General features: G+C 32.2%; 1 protein-coding gene across 1 annotated transcript; it reads left to right on the top strand.

Annotated features, from left to right (window-relative positions):
* Positions 1-1,303: 1,303 nt before the first annotated feature.
* LOC134691675 (apolipoprotein D-like) lies at positions 1,304-12,608 on the top strand. Its single transcript, XM_063552235.1, has 5 exons — positions 1,304-1,435; positions 9,963-10,099; positions 10,701-10,792; positions 11,284-11,382; positions 12,358-12,608. Exons 1-5 carry the CDS (start codon positions 1,319-1,321, stop codon positions 12,498-12,500), a joined length of 588 nt encoding a protein of 195 aa, XP_063408305.1. The 5' UTR covers positions 1,304-1,318; the 3' UTR covers positions 12,501-12,608.
* The last annotated feature ends 4,889 nt before the right edge of the window (positions 12,609-17,497 follow it).

The following is a 17,497-nucleotide window of genomic DNA, read 5'->3' as shown; positions in this document are numbered from 1 at the left end:
ACCTCTAAATCAGTACTTCAGTACAGCTTATATTTATAAGTTTATTTTTTCAAGCTTCACATTTTTTAAAGATTGTTGTAGCTTCTGGTCATCAAAACCTTCTCATTGATGCTTTATTATCGAACTTATTCACTCTAAGAATAACATAATATTATCTCTTTTATTACTTAATTTGGACAGGTTTTTCTATATTTGAATTAGTCCCTTCTTTAATTCTCCTACAGCTTTAATTTATCTTATTACTTTCTCTAAAACCCTTTGTAATAAAGCATTTATTTGCCCCAAAAAGTTACTGCAAATTTAAAAGTTATCACACATATTCTTTAATTTCTGAAATACTTGGCTAAGGTACAAGATATTTAAAAAAATAAATATTTGACATTGAACAAGTTTCCATGGCAACAAATCATGACTTAATTTTCCATTTTGTAATCATGATTTTTTTTTTTGTCATGACATTTTAAGTATAATTTAGATTGAAAAAGTATGTGCGCACCAAAGAAACAACTTTATATTTGATGTGATTATTTCAATCGTTATAATACATCATCTGTTATATTATTTTGTTGTTTCATGTCTGCGCACGATGTTTCCAAAACGAAAAGAAAAGATAGAAAACTGCATACATTCTGTATTTTTCATGTTTTTTATTGATATTTCTTGACCCTATGCATTTCTTAATATTATGTGCCAATTTGAAATGGTATCAAATGTTTTGTTCTCTTGGGCCAAAATCAGACCTTAAGGCTCCTTCTCCTTTGACAACATCAAAGCGCAAGCACGAAGGAAAACGTTTGCGAATGTTATACTGTTTGCATAAAATAACTCGGATTCCTGTTCATTTATTTAAAAAAAATAACGTTTAGGCATTTCAAAGATTTTGTGAAATACTAAGATATAACACATAACTTTGGTTTCATATTTTGTCGGAAGGTATACAAATGCTTTTCACTATTCCCCTTACCCTTTATAAATACTGCAATACGTTTTTATTCTATTCAAAATTCAAAATGTTATGCTCTATATAGATTTCATAATAAAACCATTTTAATCGTTTTTATTTGAATGCGCCATGATATCAAATGTATTTTTTACTTTATAAAATGTGAGTTATCAACTGCTTCAACATGCATCGCTGAACTGTCGAACTTAAAGACAAATTAAACTAAAAATACTCGTATCAGATAACATTAGTTAAAAACTAATTTCATTGCATTTTTTGTTAACACTCTGTATGAATATTGTTAGAAAAAAACCTTGACGCAATTGATCTAAGTTATTTAAATATTTTCAACGACGACATATTTGTGACCCAGTGATGTGTACCTTCCGATTTGTTTTTGTTTTACTCTACGTGATATCTGTTTATGGACAGATTACAAGACTTGGTAGATGCACACCAGTGCAGACTGTAGCTGATGTCAATTGGAATAAGGTAGGGTGTATAATTAGATTTCAACTCCCCCAGGCAAAGTTTAATATAGATGAATTTGGCTAATAATTTTAGGTATTTTTGTCTTATAGCTCTTCAACTATGTTGGTACTTCTGCATCTTCGGGTTTCAAATGTTTGGCTATGAGTGTTCATGATGAAGGTAAATTCAGAAAAGCGCTTCGGACGCATACAATTATTAAACGTGTTGTATTTTACTAGACTTGGTAGATGTGCATAAGTACAAACTGTCTTTGATGTCAATTGGAATTAGGTAAGGCTGATGGACAGATTAAGAGACTTAGTAGATGTACATCGACACAAACTGTCGCTGATGTCAATTGGAATAAGGTAGGATGTATTGACAGATTACAAGACTTGGTAAATGTACACCAGTGCAAACTGTGGCTGATGTCAATTGAATTAAGGAAGGATGTATGATTTCAACTCCTTCAGGCAAAGTTGAATTTAAATGAATTTGGCTAATTATTTTAGGAATTTTTGTCATATAGCTCTTCAAAGATTGAGGTACTTGTACATCTTTGGATTTCAAATGTTTGGATTGGAACGTTCCCGATGAAGTTAAAGCCAGAAAAGCACTTCGGACACATATATTTATTAAATGTGTTGTTTTCAAATAACTATTTTGTTGTCACACGTTGAAATAAGGTAGAAATATTGCGTTGAATATAACGTTTTGGATGTAACGCGGCAACTGTAATAAGGTAGAACATATTGCCTTGAAAATAACTTAGTTCGTGAAACACTTCAATAAGAATAAGGTAGCTTCAATAGGAATATGGTAGGACATATTGCTTTAAAAAAAACTTTGTTCGTGAATCACTTCAATAAGAATAAGGTAGGACATATTGCCTTCACAATAACTGTGTTCGTGAATCAGTTCAGGACATATTGCTTAAAAAACAACTTTGTTCGTGAAACACTTCAATAAGAATAAGGTAGGACGTATTGCCTTAAAAGGAACTTTGTTCGTGAAACAGTTCAATTTGAATAAGAAAGGACATATTTCCTTTAAACTAGCTTTGTTCGTGAAACATCATTTAGAGTTAAAAACCAGGTCTTTCCACATCAAAGAAATTTAGAAAATAAACTGGTTACTTTATACTGAAGCGAAACATAAGTGGTTTTGATACACTTTTCAGTCAAATAAGGAAGATCATTTGCTACTTCCGGTGAATTTAATGTATTTTCCTTTCTCATATGATAGGTTTTCTCACACTGATTCCGAACATATATAGTTCTTTTATACTTTTGCCTTTATCTCAGGAGATAATTGGCCACTTCCGGAAGTAATTTCTAGTCTTGAGTGATAAGTTAATGAATCTAATTTACAAAACATATGAACTCCGAGTACTTTTTTATGAAAAAGGTGCAAAAACTGCTACTTCAGGTTTTGTCAAGGTCACTTCCGGTTGTCTTTTTTCAAGGTCATATGTCACCCAACTTTTTGTTTAAGGTTATATGGCTTTATAATGAACCAAGTTGAAGACATACTCAATTAACCTTATAATTAGACATTGCAGGTGCACCTACTCCTCTAAGATGTTATTAGATTGTATCAGACAAAAAAACACTTGTGTGGTATAACACTTCAATTAGAATAAAGTAGGAAGATTTACGTAGAAAAGAACACTTTTTTTTAATTAAATAATACCATTAACGCACGCCAGGTAAAAAAAAATTATCAGATATTATACATTTAAAACAAAATAGTACCTATACATTTATGTACTGTATGTTTTCTATTATGATGTAAATTTTAGTGATCTAACGACAGGTAAAAGACCGTTGATAACCCAAGTGCAACTGTTTTGACAGATTTCTTTAAATAATACAAATAATGCAGAACAAGGAATACTACATATCAAGAATATATAAAAAAGAAGATGAGGTATAATTGTAAATATGGCAACTCTCCACAAGATACCAAAATGGCACACAATTAACAACTATATGTCACAGTACTGCCTTCACCAATAATCAAAGCACCTTTATCGCATATTCAGCTATAAAATGACACTGTGAAATAAATCAGACGAGAGACTAACTACCTTATTTATATAAAAAAAATAAACAAAAAACAAATATGTAACACAAAAACAAACGGCATACACTGAATTACAGGCTCCTGACTTGGAACAAGAACATACATACATAATGTGGCGGGGTTAAACACGTAAACCTTTGACAGTGGTTTAACAGTAAAACAAAAGAACGAACTATAAAAATCAGTTGAAAAAGGCTAAACCCATCAGACGGACAAAAATAAAAAGTGAACGTGGTATTTGTATTTCATTTAAAAAGAATACCCTCTATTTATCGGAATTTCTAAAAACAAATATCTGAACTAATGTCGTCCTGTACACAAAATAGCCTACAGCTTTAATATATTCAAATAATTTTCCCATGACACCCTTTGTTATAAAATTGACAATCGCCCATTTCAAGTACGAAGGGAAATATTTGCGATTTTAAAACTGTCTATAAAATTACTCCATTTCAATCTTAAAGGATATTTAATTGTTATTTCAAAGTTTTTGTGGAATTTTAAGGTATACTACATAACTTTTGTTCTGTTTCATTCTAAAAAGTACAGAAATATTTTATTATTTTATTTTAATTTTTTGCTTGGTTAAAGTTGATACGTACCTTGTTTCTTATCCTTTATAAATAATGCATCAGGTTTATAATGTATTTACAACTTAAAATGTTCTGCTCTATAAAGATTTAATAAGTAATCCATTTAAATTGTGTTTTTTTAAATGCACCACATCAAATGTCGTTTTGATAAACTACTTCTTAAACTATGATTTCTCGACTGCAAAAAACATGCATCGCTGATCTGTCAAACTTAAAAGACAAATTTTAAAAATAAAATACATGTATCAAATTAAATAATTTTTTTAAAAGGTATCATGGTCGAATTCATTAACAGCCCCGTTATTTTCTTTTTACGTCTTTGTATAGTTATGTTCCTCAAATCGAGGTCAATATTGGAGACATTAGTTATGTTTTTCCTGTAACTTTTAACGGACTTCTTCGGTGTTACATTTTAAAACAAAATTGTTCAGTTGTTGGTCATTCCTGAAAGATTGAAGGGGAGGGAATAGTAGCTTCACCATTTAGAGACACCATCTCAATTTTATCACAACGAGTCATCGATTCGAAATAAAAAGGATAACATATTTGTATTGGTAAAGTTAAACAGGTTGAAATAAGAATGACAAGTCAACCACGCATGTCCAGTTACATTACTGTGAAGTCATTACAGAAAACATGGATTGCATTTGAACACAACTTGTATGAAAAATACTAACTATTTGTTAGACCCGATAATTTCAAACAGAGAGACGAAATATACCAGATGGATAGTCAAATTCATACATCAAAAACAAAACCTGACAATATCATGGCTAAAACTAACGTGACAATCAGACACATAATAGTATAGACGAAATCTAAAGGCTATGCAACACAAATTCCACCAATAACTGGAGTCAAAAATCAGTTGAAAACTGTTGTAAATATCATTGAAATTTACGGGCGATTAGATACAAGTTTTAATAACTTTTTTTTACAAAATAAATCGAAAAATAAAATCGGCTCACAAAATATGTCATTTTACTTGCAGATACATTAGTAATGGTTTGTCCTCAATAACAACATATCCTTGGATATAAGATATTTTAAATACTCCCGAAAATATATAGTCTTTATTGTAACTCAAGTTTTCAATATTGATACAAATGAACAACGTCAAACTAGAACAATTAAAAACAAATGTGATGATTTAAATTTTCCATTTTTCAGCTTCCAATTGATGAGGGGTGACATACCCTCTGATTCAACGTTTGCATCATGCCAATTGGTGCAACTTTCATAACAATTGGTAGTTTAGGTAGCTTTAAACCCAGTTTTAATCGACCATTTATACATAACAAAATGCATGTACCAACTCAGGAATATGACAGTTGCTGTTGTTGATATGTTTCAGCTTTTGAATTTGTCAATTGATTACGGACTTTTCGTTTTGTATGTTCCTCGGAGTTCATTATTTTTGTTATTTTACTTTAGACACTAGTCACGTACAAAGTCAAACTATACCGAATTTATCAACAGGGATACACTCCTATTGTATATAAACAGGGATACACTCTTATTGTATATACACAGAAATAAACTCCTTTTGAATATACACAGGGATACACTCCTATTGTATATAAACAGCACTGGTATTAAAGAGATAATGGTAACTGCAATTACGATTATCCCAATATGGCGACGGTAGATACAGGTAAAATCTTTACACTCATTTTTCTTACATGTAGCATGCTTTTGTCAATAGTTACTCAGCTGCAAGGTTTATCTATACCATTACATCATATTTGAATCGTAACGGTGCACTGGAATTGTCTAAGCGCTGTGAAAATAGCCGTTGAAAAATTCGGGATGATAATCGTAACTCTATGGTATTTTTCTTCTTTGATAATCGAAATTTTCTTAATCGGATAATAGTAACTGAAACATAATAAATGTGTCTTTCAGCATTTCAATGGTATTTTGTGTGTTAAAACTGTGAATGCCCAGTTTAACGATGACATTAACGCATATACAAATAAATGAAGAAACTTACAGGTTATTATCTAGGATAAATTTACCTATATATCTCTATTTGATGAGACAAAGGATGGATAAGCTATATCCCATATTCCAAAAGTGCAATCCTTACAATTCATTGCTCAAAATGAAAGTCACGTATACCACATTTTCATATGTCATATGTTGTTTGCCTCTTATATCACGTTTATACTAAAATTCTGTGCGAAATGAACAAGTTTCCGTCAATAACTTTATTTATCGCTATTTTCTGCATTTTCCTTTTGATCTTTTTTTGTGATAATTTTCATATCATGCTTCTCGCTTGAGATGGAAAAATTATCACTAGAAACTAAGGAGGCCACGTGGCGTTGCTAGCGAAATTGACATGAAATTGAAAACGTCGTCATAGGTAAAATAGCGATAAATAGATTATCATTGTTCATCTCAACTCAATTGCTTTTCTCACTTTCGCTGTACCAGCTTAAGCGAGAAAATCAATCTTGTTGAGATGATCAACGATAATCTATAATTATCGCTATTTTGTGCATTTTTCCTTTGATCTTTTTTGTGAAAATTTTCATATCATGCTTATCGCTTGAGATGGAAAAATTATCGCTGAAACTAAGGAGGCCACTTTGCGTTGCTAACGAAATTAACATTGAAATTGACAACGTCGTCATAGGTAAAATAGCGATAAACAGATTCGCATTGGTCATCTCAACTCGATCGCTGTACCAGCTCAAGCGAGAAAATGAATCTCGTTGAGATAATCAACGATAATCTATAAAACTGCATTATCGGATTTAGTGTTCATATCTGACCCCATATCTCCCTTTTCCTTATAATTCAATAAATTCAGCCGTACATATTTTCCCTTGGATTTACTTTTTTCTATTATATACTGATATAATATATGATTTTAAAAATTAAGTTCAAATGTTTTGATCAAATTATACCCATGTATTTTAGGACATTTCTTTAAACAGTGCAATGGTAAAGGATCTAGAATAGTTACCAGTTTATTGTTACTATTGTTTATTGTCACTTTTTTTTTTTACTTTTGTTTATTGTTTCTTTTGTTTGTTGTTTCTTTTGTTTTTTGTTTTTATTAGCCTTACCTATAGTCTTACGAAGCATTTGACAGACGGGAAAAAAACCACAAATATGTTATATTGATAAATTACATCAAAGGGCATAACCTGTAGATCATCACAATCGGAACTGATTTAATTACAAAGATTTTTATAAATTTTGAAACAAATATTTTGTGCTTCATAAAAATGCATGAAAATTAGGTAAGGCTAATTTTTGTTTTCATTTAATAGAAAAGTACTAATTATATGGCAAGCATGCAAATACAAAAATGTTCCTTGTTTAGTACCTTCAATATTTTTCTCTACAATATCTACCATGCATATGTATGCATAGATATAGGAAGATGTGGTGTGAGTGCCAATGAGACAACTCTCCATCCAAATAATAATTTAAAAAGTAAACCATTATAGGTCAAAGTACGGCCTTCAACACGGAGCCTTGGCTCACAGCGAACAACAAGCTATAAAGGGCCCCAAAATTACTAGTGTAAAACCATTCAAACGGGAAAACCAACGGTCTAATCTGTATGCAGCATACTTTTCATATACCGAGTATTTATGAATTTTTAATAAGTTTGTTTTTTATTTTGCGGAATATGCGTTATTTAATTCTCAACTTTGCAGTCATTCTTTGAATAAGTATTTCTTGTAAGAAAATTTAAAGCCACATCAATTGTATTTCTTTATGTTCGGGCTTTTGGCCAAACTATAAAAGAACACACATCCATGTTTGTCAATGGACTCCACGTTACTAAATTCATAATACACAAAGAATCCCATGTAAGGCCAATCCTTCTCTAGTCTTATATAGCATTAAATGTTTTAAGGATGTCATATTATCATAATTCAAAATTAAATTTGTGTTTTTTATAGTTTATATCTGAGATACTGAAATTTCAGTGACAGTCATGAAGTAGCCAATATAAATAAGAAGATGTGAGAGACAACTTTCCACGAGAGACCGACAGGACTCATCATTAACAAATATAGGTCACCGTACGGTCTTCAACAATGAACAAAGCCCATACCGCATAGTCAGCTATTAAAGACTCCGAAATGACACTGTAAAACACTTTTCAAAGTTATCAATTGTTCATCTTAAGTTGTGATATCATCCATGAAAAATGATCGAAGTGACATGAAAACTGTAGCAACTAATTTTTATAATAATAATCTCGTTAAACGGTTTTTGACGAATACTAAATGTCTTTCTTACTTCGTTATGGCATACTAGGGTATGTTCTAGAATTAAATCAGCAGTGGCTTCCCGGGGGCAGAAATAACACATATAACCACCTGCAATAAATGAATTTAAACAATATTAACTATATTTACTATTTACTTCAGGATAAATTAATTTTTGTTTACCGTCTTAATCAGAAATCTGATATAAGGTGACAAATGCGTGTCGCCCGACAATTATTGTCATGTATTATAATTTCCATCGCTCATTCACATATTTTGTGGCTTACCTAGTGTTTGTAAATTTCTGTAAATTAACAAAGTTCGTGATTTCCAATTTCCAAATTTCTTGAAGCTTGTCCACCCTTCCAATTTTATGATATACTAGTATGTAGCTGTTTTCATAAGAACTATTAATTATATATGCATAAAACGAAATGTCATGAGATGTTGGTACATTTCGTAAATAATTCATCGCCATAATTTTATAATATGCTATCAGATTTACGTTTTTAGTGTCAATATCAATAAAACAGTTTCCAGTTACAATTATCTTTTTTATTTTTAGATACCATAATTACGATTATCTTTTTTTCCGAGTTACGATTATCATCCCGCATTTTTCAACGGCTATTTTCACAGCGCTTAGACAATTCCAGTGCACCGTTACGATTCAAATATGATGTAATGGTGTATATAAACCTTGCAGCCGAGTAACTATTGACAAAAACATGCTACATGTAAGAAAAGTGAGTGTAAAGATTTTACCTATATCTACCGTCGCCATATGCATATTGGGATAATCGTAAATGCAGTTACCATTATCTCTTTAATACCAGTGAAACAGGGATACACTCCTATTGTGTATAAACCGGGATACACGCCTACTGTGTTTAAACAGGGAAACGCTCCTATTGTATATAAACTGCTGCTTCACCTAGAACAAATCTATTTGAATCAACAAGTCAAATGATTTCATGTAAGCAAAAAAAAATCCAGATTGTTTAAACGTTCTGGTGACATATTATCAAGGACTAAGAGATGCCAGTTTAGTTTGATAATCTTTTTTTTCAAATATAAAAAAGACGGTGTGATTAGTTTGCCAAGGAGTTTGCTAAATGACACAATCAAATAGTTCAACTATAAATTGCATATTATCTAAATCAATGTAAACGAGAAAACCAACGATTTATTAATGTATAACACAATGAACGAATAACAAATATGAACTACGGCAAAAACGACAACCACTGAATTACTGGTTCCTGATTTGGGATAGGCTCATACATACATAATATGGTAGGGTAAAATGTGTTAATAGGATTCCAACCTCCACTAACCTGGATCAATGGTGTAACAGTGCAATAGAAGAATAAACTTTACAAATCAGTTGACAACACACACATCAAACTTGGTCGGGAGTTTGTACATTCTAACATCCAATAAAAGACGCTAAGTACAGATCTTAGAGTGTTCTTTTTTTCGATTGTGACTTTTAACTTAGTGTGAATTGGTATGTCGGGTAATTCAAAAATACCAAGATAATGTATTCCTATTAATGCACACTGACTCGTTCCTTATTAAGTGTATGTGACTCATTTGGGTTATATATTGTTACTGTTTTTTAAAAATAAGATGGAAGGCCGCTGGTATAGAATGAGTGAGTTCCCCGAAAGAGATCCGAGGTTACAGAATCAGACCTGTTTATCAGAAATAAAAGAAGTAAACAATGATGGTACTATAAGTGTTTATGCTTCCTGGCTCAACACATTGTGAGTATACTATCACGTGAAGATATATATTGACGAATCAATGAGTTTAATTTGATAAACACACAGAAAAGGGGACATTATGTATATGGTGACCTGTCTTGTAAATTAATTATGTTTATCATACATGTATATTGAAGACTGTACTTTGACCTTTAATGGTTTACGTTTACAAATTGTGACTTGGGTAGGGAGTTGCTTCATTTGCACTCATACCAAACCTTCTTATATCTACGTTCAAATAATTGTTGTCCTCTAGACTTTGAGGCACTTTTTTAAATTGAAAAACATGTCGTTTAAATTTTTGTTAATTGCATGTCTCCATATTAATATTATTAATAATGTAATTATTATGTATTTCATTTATTTTGTTTGGTTATTTATTATTTGTATCTATTATACAAGACGTTCTAAGTTGCAACACTTGTGTCTAATACTATTGTCAATGTGTTGTGCAATAAAATATGTTTGAACTAAGGCACTTTTAATTAAAGACACGATCGAACACATTTGTATATTTTGTAAAAGTAAAATAGTTTCTTGTTATCTTAAACATTTTTTTTGTTCAATTTCTAATCATATTTTATGAATTTATGACTCACAGTACTAGTCAATTCTTCCAAGATATGTTTGTTGGTAGAATTATACCAGATGCAGGAAATCCGGGAATGGCCACATTTGACGGAACACTTGACTGTAAGTTTTCAAATAATGTTAGTACTGTATTTCTGTTCGTGATACTAGTTTCAATTTCGGAATTATAATATGATGTCATCATTTCCCGGAAGAATAGTTAGAAATGATTATTAAATTAAGAATGTAAATGGGAAATATTTCAAAGAAACAACATCCCGACTCTAGTACATGAATTACTCTAAACATTATATTGAAAACGACACTTCTAGACCAACAATACTCTGAAACGGTCATTTTGGAATGAATAATTCGAAAAAGATGTAACAAAAAGTTGGAAAGATTTTTTGCATTCTTTCAGTAAATTTTCAGACTTTCCAACTGTACTAAATTCAGGACAGGGAAAACAATTGGCTAGCAGTAACTCACGATCTATTCAGTCTTTGTCCTGATATGTGTTGTTTACTTGCATACATTAGCTACTGAAAAGTACATTCCCGAAAACATTAAAATAAAACAGATTTACCAACAGGAATTTGCATCTTATGTTTCGGCTGTTCCGCAGTATCAATATTATATAATGGCTGTACAATATGACAACTTCCATTTGCTGTATGGTTGTGAAGACGGCAAAGGAAGGCAAGACAGTTTAGGTTCGTAATTAGCTATAATTACAAAATCACCATCAGTGGTCAGATGGCGTTGGAGATCTCACCAAGTATTTAGAGGATTCTTGTTGCTTAGATTTTAGTTTTTCTATATTGTATCGTGTGCACTATTGTTTTTCTGTTTGTTTTCTTCTTGTTTAGACATAACTTTGTTCGTGGTTTTTATTTATGAGGTAATCTGGTATATTTCGCCACTCTTTTGATGGAATTGATATCGTAGGATAATGTATCAAACATGTTCCGATAACAAAATACTTACATATAGTTGTGACTTTCTGAAAATTGTGCACATGTTTATAGTATACAACAGCATGATGGTGATACATAAATTGATCTTTTATGATGTATTAAAATCGGTTATGTTTGCTCATACAAATTGATAATTGGCTAATTACCCATCATTCTTCTATCGTCTATGCCAGGTCAACACAAATTAGTGTAGAATGGTGTAGCTATACAAAAGTGTTTTAGGCGCATGCTATTTCTAACTTTTTAGCATTTTTTTTTACTGTTAAAGCATCTAATAGTGTGAAATTGTTAAGTAATTGATATAAGAGATCATATATCATGACATCCTATAGTATTTGACACGGTTGGTAGTGGCGCTACAAATTGTAGTTACATTTTTCTAGCATGATCCTGAAAATAAAGATTTATTAACTTCATGTATCCAGATTGTATTTTATTGAAATTGAAAATACAACAATACTCCCGTAAGGCGAGGTATCAACAAGATAACCATAGACTTAAACATGGAAATAAAACATACACATTATCGTAAACACAATATCAAAAAAATTTATATTTAATTTTTTAGTATAACGAGAATAATATATAAAAACACGTGTAGCAAAATGAAAGTGTCCTTCAGTTGTAACCGGTCGTTTAACATACAATAATAGTATGTATTCAATGCATTACTACAAACACTTAATGGCATTTATCTTTTTATATTTGTAGAGACTGCATTTATTTTTTCACGTACACCAGAGCCATTGGAGAAATCTCAACTAGATAGCATATCCTGTCTTCTGAGAAATAACGGCGTAGATCCAGATAACTTTTTGTTCGTTGACCATAGCAGTTGCCCAAAACTACAATAGAGGCTCAAAAATGTGCTCTTAGTAGACAGCCAAAATAAATACATGTTTTTAATAAGAAATATATATATGTACAAACATGAGTGTTATGAGTTATTTTATGATACTATCTGGATATGCTATTCACTGTTTGGTTGTTAATGAAAACAACACAATTATATTGAGAAAAATATTAAATTGAAAGTTATGCATCAAATGTCAAAATTAAAAACTAAAACAAATCGAAAACAACTGTCATTTCATTACCTTTAACAGTTGTCTACGCTCATTGTTCAAGGCCGTACAGTGATGTGTAGTGGTTCACGTCTATGTCATTTGCAGTGATTTGTAGCTGTTCATGTCTATGTCATTTGCATAGATTTGTAGCTGTTCACGTATATGACATTTGCACTGATGAGCGGCTGTTCACGTCTATGTCATTTGCAGTGATTGGTAGCTGTTCACGTCTATGTCATTTGCAGTGATTGGTAGCTGTTCACGTCTATGTCATTTGCAGTGATTTGTAGCTGTTCACGTCTATGTCATTTTCAGTGATTTGTAGCTGTTCACGTTTATGTCATTTGCAGTGATTTGTAGCTGTTCACGTCTATGTCATTTTCAGTGATTTGTAGCTGTTCACGTCTATGTCATTTTCAGTGATTGGTAGCTGTTCACGTCTATGTCATTTGCAGTGATTTGTAGCTGTTCACGTCTATGTCATTTGCAGTAATTTGTAGCTGTTCACGTCTATGTCATTTGCAGTGATTTATAGCTGTTCACGTCTATGTCATTTGCAGTGATTTGTAGCTGTTCACGTCTCTGTCATTTGCAGTGATTTGTAGCTGTTCACGTCTATGTCATTTTCAGTGATTGGTAGCTGTTCACGTCTATGTCATTTGCAGTGATTTGTAGCTGTTCACGTCTATGTCATTTGCAGTAATTTGTAGCTGTTCACGTCTATGTCATTTGCAGTGATTTGTAGCTGTTCACGTCTATGTCATTTGCAGTGATTTGTAGCTGTTCACGTCTCTGTCATTTGCAGTGATTTGTAGCTGTTCAAGTCTATGTCATTTGCAGTGATTTGTAGCTGTTCACGTCTATGTCATTTGCAATGATTTGTAGCTGTCCATGTCTATGTCATTTTCAGTGATTAGTAGTTGTTCACGTCTATGTCATTTGCAGTGATTTGTAGCTGTTCATGTCTCTGTCATTTGCAGTGATTTGTAGCTGTTCAAGTCTATGTCATTTGCAGTGATTTGTAGCTGTTCACGTCTATGTCATTTGCAGTGATTTGTAGCTGTCCATGTCTATGTCATTTGCAGTGATTTGTAGTTGTTCAGGTCTATGTCATTTGCAGTGATTTGTTGCTGTTCACGTCTATGTCATTTGCAGTGATTTGTAGCTGTCCATGTCTATGTCATTTGCAGTGATTTGTAGCTGTTCAGGTCTATGTCATTTGCAGTGATTTGTTGCTGTTCACGTCTATGTCATTTGCAGTGATTTGTAGCTCTCCACGTCTATGTCATTTGAGGTGATTTGTAGTGGTTCACGTCTATGTCATTTTCAGTGATTTGTAGCTGTTCAGGTCTATGTCATTTGAGGTGATTTGTAGCTGTTCAAGTCTATGTCATTTGCAGTGATTTGTTGCTGTTCAAGTCGATGTCATTTGCAGTGATTTGTAGCTGTTCACGTCTATGTCATTTTCAGTGATTAGTAGTTGTTCACGTCTATGTCATTTGCAGTGATTTGTAGCTGTTCATGTCTCTGTCATTTGCAGTGATTTGTAGCTGTTCAAGTCTATGTCATTTGCAGTGACTTGTAGCTGTTCACGTCTATGTCATTTGCAGTGATTTGTAGCTGTCCATGTCTATGTCATTTGCAGTGATTTGTAGCTGTTCAGGTCTATGTCATTTGCAGTGATTTGTTGCTGTTCACGTCTATGTCATTTGCAGTGATTTGTAGCTCTCCACGTCTATGTCATTTGAGGTGATTTGTAGTTGTTCACGTCTATGTCATTTTCAGTGATTTGTAGCTGTTCATGTCTATGTCATTTGCAGTGATTTGTAGCTGTTCACGTCTATGTCAATTGCAGCGATTTGTAGCTGTTCACGTCTATGTCATTTGCAGTGATTTGTAGCTGTTCACGTCTATGTCATTTGCAGTGATTTGTAGCTGTTCGAGTCTATGTCATTTGCAGTGATTTGGAGCTGTTCACGTCTATGTCATTTTCAGTGATTTGTAGCTGTTCGAGTCTATGTCATTTGCAGTGATTTGTTGCTATTCACGTCGATGTCATTTGCAGTGATTTGTAGCTGTTCACGTCTATGTCATTTGGTCTATAGTGAAGAGATGTTTTTCTCTGAAATCATCGACGAAATTACACTGTTAAAATACCTTGATCAATATCATGAAATTTTTTGCATGACGTCACAAAGCATACATATATCAGTCATCAAATAATAAAATAGCAACCATGCTATATTATATTTGATATCTGTAGTTTTCTATCTGCATTCGAAAATATAGTCGAACATGTGGCTCTCACTGAACGAATAAAAATAGTTTAGTTATTCGAATTAATAATATAACTACATATTACCAAATTGTTCTAGCTACTCCACAGTAAGCGTGTTGAGATAGTAGAAGACAGAGAACTAGTTTAGGTGCGCATATGATTCTGACGTGGAAGCTGAGGCAAAACTATTTCAGAATGATGTAGTTTTCCATTTTTCCATTTTCGCATTCCAAAATATAGTCGAACATGTGGCTCTCACTGAACGAATAAAAATAGTTTAGTTATTTAAATTAATAATATAACTACTTATTATCACATTCGTTATAGCTACTCCACAGTATCTCACGTCTATTATGAAGATTAAATACGACATTTTTCATTTGTTGTACGCGTGTGAAGATTGACAGTCAGAGTACTAGTTTAAGCACGCATATGTCTCTGACGTGGGGGCTTAAGATTTTTCTTCAGAATATTTTATATGTTAAATTTCCTGAAGTATTTTCACAACAACAAAAATACTTATAAAAAATATATACAATTCAAACTATTAATTAATTTTGGGGATTGCAGTGGCAAATATAAAGTAGTTTATTGTGTACAATTTGGAGTTTAGTATGAGTTTATTATCACTGAACTAGTGTACATACATGTATTTGTTTAGGGCTTGCTAAAGGACGCATCCGGATGGGGGAGTTTATCGCTGCATTGAAGACCCATTGGTTGTCTGCTCTTTGGTCGAGTTGTTGTATCTTTGACACATTCCCAATGTCATTCCCAATTTTATATCCTTTTTGAACAGTACTATACAATTGTTTAGGCTGGTTAGCACAACATATCCTTTAGAAAAAACTTCACTCGATCTGCAAATTCACTCGACCGCCACGATACGACATATTTTCAAGATATGCTTGTTCAAATCGATGATATATTTAGAGAACAGAAGACCAATATGCCTGTACACATTTGTCCTTTTCCTAAAACAAAATGTTTTACTGCAATGATATACAGAATATACGAAGGCAAAAAATCGTAGGCCTAAGAAAAACAAACGACATCATGGTCAAAACAAATCGACAATCAGTCTACACAATATTCTATCCTTTTAAAAGAGAAATGAAAGATACCAGATGGACAGTCAAATTCATAAATCGAAAATAAACTGACAACGCCCGGCTAAAAATGAAAGAATACAAACTAAATTACAACATCTTACAATAAGATTTTGACACATACATCTTCATGTTTTACAATAGAGGCGAAAAATACCAAAGAGACGTTCAATTTTGTGGATTCTTGCCTTTATTTTTTTTTAAATGCGCTTTTTCTATACGCCTTTTATTGCCATTAGTTTGTAATATAGAGATTAATGTTGACTTTTGTACTTCTTCTTGTTGACATGTTAACCTATCATGTCTGTTTGTTTTGTTCACACACTGTTGTCAATATAATAGATTGTGATGCGATTCTCATACAAGTGAGAGGTATAGCTAGCTATAAAACTATATTTAAGCCACTTTTTTATATAAGAAAATACTTGTACTAAATTAGGAATACGACAGTTAATATCCGTTGATAACAGACCCTACTGTACTCAGTTTGTGTCATCGGTGTTCAGTATTTTTATGATTCGACTTTTAACAAGACACAAAAATGCCAAGGCCATAGCAAAAATAAGAAAGATACTAACGGACAACCAACAATATAAAAAATACAACATAAAGAATAACCCAGAGACAACGAATCCCATTAAAACAGGAGATATCTCAGGTGTTCATGAACGGCAATCAGGCCATATGTGGCATTTTGTAGACGCGAACATTGTTTTGTAACACATACAGACATTTGTCACCTAAACAAATTACTTTTTTAATTGATAATATGAGTGCACCATTTATCAAACAAATGGTATAACGGTGAGATTAAGATATGGGTTCTGTGAACAGCATCATACGTTATCGAATATGTCCATTCAACCAATGCAATGCGCATCTAACAGAAATAAATTGTTTAAATATCCTTTTTGTAAATGATTATAAATTGAAAATTGTCTTTTTTTTTAGAAACCACATTGATTTTTTACCACAAAGCAGAGTAAATAAAGAAGTGAACTTTGAAGGAAATATAGTGTTTGTTCAAATAACGTCTCGTCCTTTTTCTAAAAAAGTTCATCGGAAGGTGCCAAGACCTTGTTGATAAATATTCCGTATCAACTTCACAAATAATACATGATGGTTTTGATCTGTTGATTCTGCGTACTGATGTTGTTTATCATCTTAACAACGAGTTTTATTGCTCTTTCAATTGTCTTTGTTCTATTATTATTGTTACTTAAACTGTTGGATTGTTTGATGTGATATCCATTTAACGTGGCTCGGTACTTGACTATCCCGTCAATGTATTTGTATTGTTTTTTAATTTTTTGATGGTGTGTTTTGTGTATGCGATTTTTTGTGTATTTCTTTGGTTCTTAATATCCCGTCAGTATGATATTGTTCTTTTATATGTC

The sequence above is a fragment of the Mytilus trossulus genome, chromosome 11 (genome assembly GCF_036588685.1).
Source record: "Mytilus trossulus isolate FHL-02 chromosome 11, PNRI_Mtr1.1.1.hap1, whole genome shotgun sequence".
Lineage (NCBI taxonomy): Eukaryota > Metazoa > Mollusca > Bivalvia > Mytilida > Mytilidae > Mytilus > Mytilus trossulus.
The sequence above is the reverse complement of the archived record's forward strand: the minus strand, read 5'-3'. Positions and strand labels throughout refer to the sequence as shown.